The following is a 6,258-nucleotide window of genomic DNA, read 5'->3' as shown; positions in this document are numbered from 1 at the left end:
GAAGAAGAAGAAGAAGAAGAAGAAGAAGAAGAAGAAGAAGAAGAAGAAGCAGCAGCAGCTCAGGGATAGCATTCAGAGTTCAAGCCCCAGGACCACCAAAAAAAAAAAACTGCTTATTTGTCCACAGTTGAATAAGTACACACATGGCATCAGAACATGTCAGCTCAGAGCTTGATTTTCCTGCCTGGGCCGGCTTTACACCTTGATCCTCAGATCTCAGCTTACTGAGCTGGGATCTGGCTTAGTGGTAGAGTGCTTGCCTAGTATGCATGAAGCCTCAGTACCATATAAACAGAAAAAGCTGGAAATGGCGCTGTGGCTCAAGTGGTAGAGTGTTAGCCTTGAGCAAAAAGAAGCTCAGGGACAGTGCCCAGGCCCTGAGTTCATCTCCAGGGCTGGCAAAAAAACAAAAACGCAAAAACAAAAAAGATCTCAATTTACTGAGTGACTGGGACTACTCTACTCCCAACATGGGCTAGGTGCACTTCTGACGGGACAGACGGGAAGAATGAGGGGCCGGAAGAACAGAAAGAGGGAACAAAGAGAAGAACGTACGAGGCTTTGTCCTAAAAGCTCGGGGCTCACAGGCACTGGTGATCCTTAAAGAAGTCAGGGTCGGGCTGGGATGTAGCTCAGTGGCAAAAGCGCTTGCCTAGCAAGTGCAACGTCCTGGGTTCGATCCCCAGTACCAAAAAAGAAAAGACCAAAAAAAAAAAAAAGAATCTGCCTTTTGGGGCTGGGAAGGTGGCTCAGTGGTAGAGCGCTTGTCTTGCATGCCTGAGGCCCTGGGTTCTATTCCTCACCACCACATAAGCACAAAGAAAAAAGCCGGAAGTGGCGCTGTGGCTCAAGTGGTAGAGTGCTAGCCTTGAGCTGAAGAGCTGAGGGACAGTGCTCAGGCCCAGAGTTCAGGTCCCACGACCAGACCCAAAAAAGAAGAAGTCAGGGTCCCTTCCAAGAATCAGGGTGGCATCTGGGGCAGAGCTTCCGCCACACCTTCTGGTCCTGAATTTGGGGGGGTTCACTCATGTTCATGTTCTCTCTCTGTGCCCACAGAGACCTGTGACCACACCAGCTTATCCAGTAAGTACTTGAGGATGAGGAATGTCCCTAAGTTGGGATATCAGTGGTCCAAGGGGTCATGGAGGGGTTAGAGGACCTCCCCCTAGAACCCTTCACCACCCCTGCTTTTTTTCTGCCCATCTCTGTAGGGTTCTGGATTTGGTCCCGGATATGGTACCCCACCAATGAGCAGTTTACCTGTAAGTGGCACAGTTGGGTGGCCATTTTGGGGGGAGCTAGTCTAAAATTGGGGAGAATGGGAGAGCTGAGACCAACGATTTGTGATCAATTATTGAATGATTCCTCTTTTCACCACTCCACAGATCATGCAGGGACCCCCAACCTTCAACCCGGTATGGCATCCTGAAGGGGGTGGGGCGGTAGTAGATTGGAGAGCTGGTAAGACTCAGCAGGGTGGTGTGAGTAGAGATGTGGTGGGCAGGCTGGGCAGGAGTGAGGGTGGAGACTGGTTGGATTTGTGTCCAGGGATCAATGGCTCCTGCCATCCCACAGAGGTTGAGGCTCCTTATTCTCTTCCATAGCCTGTGCCTTACACGGGGAGACTGCAGGGGGGACTTACGGCACGAAAAACCATCATCATCAAAGGCTACGTACCTCCTCATAGCAAGAGGTATGTCAGCACAGAACCTAGACAGAGGGAAATTTCTAGCCCTCTTCCCTCAGACCCAAGGATCCAGGTCCCAGTCTCCTCTAGGAGTCCAGGCTGGAGATCTCCTTCCTCAGACCCAGGGTTCAAACCAAGTCCACCTCCCTCAGAGCTAAACATCCAAACCAAGACCTCCTGCCTAGGACTCAGGAATCCAGACCCCAGGTCTCCTGCAGACTCAAACCCAGTCCTCCTCCCTCAGACCCAGGGGTCCAGACCCCAGGCTTTCTCCCTCAGACCCAGGGCTCCAGACCCCAGCAATCCTTCCCAGGCTGCAGGTGTTGGATTCCCACTGGACTCTCCCCTTGGTTTCAGCTTTGCCATCAACCTGAAGGTGAGCTCTTCTGGGGACCTGGCCCTGCACATTAACCCCCGCTTGGGTGAGAATGCTGTGGTCCGCAACAGCTTCCTCAATGGCTCCTGGGGCTCTGAGGAGAGGAAGCTTTCCTACAACCCCTTCGGTGCTGGCCAGTTCTTTGATGTGAGTCCGGAATCCCTGCCCTTCTTCCTGCTCTTGCAAGAGCCCTTGTCCAGTGGGCCCTCCCCTCCCCCACCTCTGTCCAGTGGGCCCTCCCCTCCCCCAGCCCTGTCCAGCAGGCTCACCCCTCCTCCACTCCCTCCCACAGCTGTCCATTCGCTGCGGCCTGGATCGCTTCAAGGTTTATGCCAATGGGCAGCACCTCTTCGACTTCTCGCATAGGTTCACCTCCTTCCAGAGGGTGGACATGGTGGAAGTTCAAGGTGATGTCACCTTGTCTTATGTCCAGATCTAAATCATTCCTGGGCACAACTCCTGGGAAAACAGAAAGATCCCCAGGACATGTTTCTGGGCCCTAATAAAATGTCTGAGGGCATCTCTGTGTGTGTGTGTGTGTGTGTGTGTGTGTGTGTGTGTGTGTGTGTCCATTCTCCTCCCTCAATATTCCTTCTTCCTTAGGGGTCATTTATACTCCATCATTCTTCCAGCCAGCTATCTGTCCATCACAGTAAATCTACTTACAATCCTGTATTACTGGTCCATGCCTGTAATCCCTGCACCAGCCAGACTGAGGAAGAAGGATTAAAAATTCAGGATTTGGCTGGGGGTGCCTGTGGCCCACACCTGTAATCCTAGCCATTTAGGAGGCTGAAATCTAAGAATGAAATTGGGTTTAAAGCCAGTCCAGGCAAAAAAGTTCTAGAGATTCTCATCTCCACCAAAAAGCCAGAAATGGAGCTGTGGTCCAAGTGGTAGAGTATTAGCCTTGAGTGAAAAACCCAAACAGGAAGACAAGGTCTTTAGTTCAAGTCCCAGGAACAGCACACACACAAAAAGTTCAAGACCAACCTAGACTTGGACCCAGTCCTCTTCCTACATAATGAATTGCAGGCCATCTCAGGTAAAAAGCAAGACCCTACCCCTACCCTCTCTGCCCCCGCAAAACAAAGCCAGACACTGATGGCTCACACCTGTAATTCTCACTACTTAGGAGGCTGAGATCTGAGAATTGAGGTTCAATGCCAGACCAAGCAGACAATCTCATCTGTAGTTATAAATATAATTTTAACTTTTATTTTGGGGGGGCTGGGAATGTGGCTTCATGGTAGAGTGCTTGCTTAGCATGCATGAAGCCCTGGGTTCAATTCTTCAGTACCACATACACAGAAAAAGCCAAAAGTAGTGCTGTGGCTCAAGTGGTAGAGTGCTAGCCTTGAGCAAAAGAAGCTCAGGGACAGTGTCCAGGCTCTGAGTTTAAGCCCCAGGTCTGGCAAAAACAAAAGACAAAAACTTTTATTTTGGTTCCAGGACAGGCTTTTTGGTACCCAAATGTGGGGTTTTTTTTTTTTCCACTCAAGGCTGACATTCTACCTCTTGAAGCTCAGCTCCACTTCCAGGTTTTGCTGATTAATTGGAGCCCAGAGTCTCATCAATTTTCCTTCCCCAAGCTGGCTTCAAACATCCATCCTCAGATCTCAGCCTCCTCATAGCTAGGATGACAGGCATGAGCCACTGATGGCCAGCTGTGCCCCAAGGTAGAAAACCTCAAGATTACAAACAGGGGGACATCACAATGAGCCCCAGATCCAGCCTCCACCCCTACATCTGCCATGACAAACTCCCCAATTTGGGGACCAGAACAAAAGAAAAAGGTGGAGAAAGCAGATGGAAGAGGCAGGGACCCAGCTGGCCGCGGTTACTCACCCCTGCCTTCCACCCACCGCCCACAGCTGGCACAGACCCTGGCCCTGGGGCACAACTGGCAAGGCTGGGCCTGGCCCTCCTCCCCCTCCTCCTCCTGCCCTTCTCCCATGCTCCCTGGGGTCCCAGACACATTGCCCCTCACCCAGGCCAGGACTCCACAGAAGGCCTCCCCTGGGTCCCCAGCCAGCCTGGCACATGAGACTCCCAGACACCCATCCACTGGTCCTGACAGGTCCCGCTGGGCTCAGCCTCAGCCTCAGCCTCCTGCCCAGGGCTGAGGACAGCGCTGACAGCCCCGGGCACCACTGCCCTCTGCTCACAGACACAGGAAGCACAGTCCACAAACTGCCTCCCATGGACACCATTTGGCCTGGCTGGGCCAGGGCTGGATCCCAGGCCCCAGCTGTGCCAGGAAGTGGGAGGTGAGGGCTCAGTGACCCCGGGGGTGATGGGGACTCAGAGGCAGCTGCCCTTCCCCAGGTCCTGGCTGGTTGGCTCCAGGCATGCATGCTCTAGCAGACATGGAAGGGAGGAGCAGGAGGGGCACACACAGGCCTGGGGCGGGGCGGGAAGCAGTTGGTCCTAGGTGCAACCTGCACAGCTGTGCTGCCCTGCTTCCTGCCCCCTCAGCTCCACATGCCTGTCCTCACTCTGCTGTCCTCCCTCCCTCCCTGCCTCAGTCCCTGGACCACCCCCCACCATCCTGCCAGCTGCTCCCATGGTCCTGCTCAGTGATGATGGCGTACAAAGGGACATGGGTTAGGGTGTCCTAGACACCCAGACTGGGAACGGGACACAGGGAACTCTGCCCCAGCCTCCATCTCCTCTTCTCTGCCTCCCAGCCTCCACAAGAAGAACCAAGGAGAGGGGAAATCAGGGAGAAGGATGAAAGAAGTTCTGGGAGCAGGCACAGGAAAGGGGCAAGTTGAGCAATTCCCACCCCCTACCAAAGACACACACACACACACACACACAGGAGAAGATTTCCCATCCCCACCCCCTCTCCTGTGCTCCTGCCCCACCCAGCAGGTGGCAAAGAGCCTGGGGCAGCTGCAGGCTGGGAGTGGAAAGTTGGGGTGGAGTCAGGAGACTTAGAGCAGGATCCATCTCTCTTCTCCCAAATTCTAGGCCTCCTAGCCCATCCCCTCCTTCCCCACCTTGCTCCCAGGTCTCCCAAGGGGAGGTTCAACTCAGAGGAGAAGAGCTCTGAACAGGAGGTAAGGTGGTTGTATTTCTTTTGGGGATTGCACCTCATTCTACAGAGGAGAAAATGGAGGTTCAGAGACTGATGGTCTTTCACATAAAGCCACAATACAATAAAGGATCACAGCTTCAACCATTAAGAATCTTTTTTATTGAATATTTTATCAATAGAACTGAGCTGGTATGGTAGTACATACCTATAATACCAGCACTCTGGATCTAACCAGAGTCCTAGTTGAGGACAGTCCCTGGACATTCCAACATATTAGGTTCAACTACTTGCCCAACATGTCAACTAAAGAAGTCATCCTTCGTTGGTGGCTGGGGGCTCAAGCCTGTAATCTTAGCTACTAAAAAGGCTGAGATCTGAGGATTTCGGTTCAAAGCCAGCCGGGAAGAAAAGTCCGTGAGACTCTTATCTCCAGCTAACCACCAGAAAGCTGGAAGTGGCACTATGGCTCAAGTGGTAGAGTGCTCACCTTGAACAGAAGAGCTGAGGAACAGTGCCCAGGCCCAGAGTTCAAGACCCATGAGCAACAACAACAACAACAAAAAGATGCTTAATCAGGGTAAGGTTGCTTCAGGAAGAGGAAGAGTAGGTCCTTCAACCCATCTTTAGGGCACTGACACCACGAACTTTAGGTTTCAATAGAGGAAAAACTGCAGAAGAATTGGGGCAGGGTTTGAAAAGTATGCATTGTTAAGCAGCTCTGGTCAAGGTGTGGCCAGGCGGTTGGCCTGGTCATCAGAAAACAAGCCTGGCCACTGCCTGCCACGTTGGACCCTTATCAGAAGATGTCATTTCCATCAGCCCTGTGGTTCCAGGAATTCCAGGGGAGATGCAAGAGATAATGGCTCAGAGCAAAAAGATGTAAACTGGGAACAGGGTAGCTCAGACCTATAATCCTAATTACTCAGGAAGCTGAGGTCTGAGGATTGTGGTTCAAAGCCAGCCCAGGCAGGAAAGTCTATGGGACTCTTATCTCCAATTAACCACCAAGAGGCAGGAAGTGGAGCTGTGGCTCAAGTGATGAGTGCTAAATTTGAATTAAAGAAGCTCAGATTACAATGCCCAGGCCCTGAGTTCAAGCCCTAGGACAAGAAAGAAAGAAAGAAAAGAAGGAGAGAGAGAGAGAGAGAGAGA

General features: G+C 52.2%; 1 protein-coding gene across 1 annotated transcript in view; it reads left to right on the top strand.

The window, feature by feature from the left end:
- The window catches only part of Lgals4 (lectin, galactoside-binding, soluble, 4), an 8,372-nt gene extending 5,870 nt beyond the window's left edge, over positions 1-2,502 (top strand). The window contains exons 4-9 of the mRNA XM_013026201.1: positions 1,057-1,083; positions 1,212-1,262; positions 1,386-1,415; positions 1,605-1,693; positions 2,045-2,210; positions 2,356-2,502. Coding sequence (XP_012881655.1) covers positions 1,057-1,083; positions 1,212-1,262; positions 1,386-1,415; positions 1,605-1,693; positions 2,045-2,210; positions 2,356-2,502 — 510 coding nt within the window. The remainder of the gene's footprint in view (positions 1-1,056; positions 1,084-1,211; positions 1,263-1,385; positions 1,416-1,604; positions 1,694-2,044; positions 2,211-2,355) is intronic.
- Positions 2,503-6,258: the final 3,756 nt, after the last annotated feature.

The sequence above is a fragment of the Dipodomys ordii genome, unplaced genomic scaffold (genome assembly GCF_000151885.1).
Source record: "Dipodomys ordii isolate 6190 unplaced genomic scaffold, Dord_2.0 Scaffold92, whole genome shotgun sequence".
NCBI lineage: Eukaryota > Metazoa > Chordata > Mammalia > Rodentia > Heteromyidae > Dipodomys > Dipodomys ordii.
The sequence above is the reverse complement of the archived record's forward strand: the minus strand, read 5'-3'. Positions and strand labels throughout refer to the sequence as shown.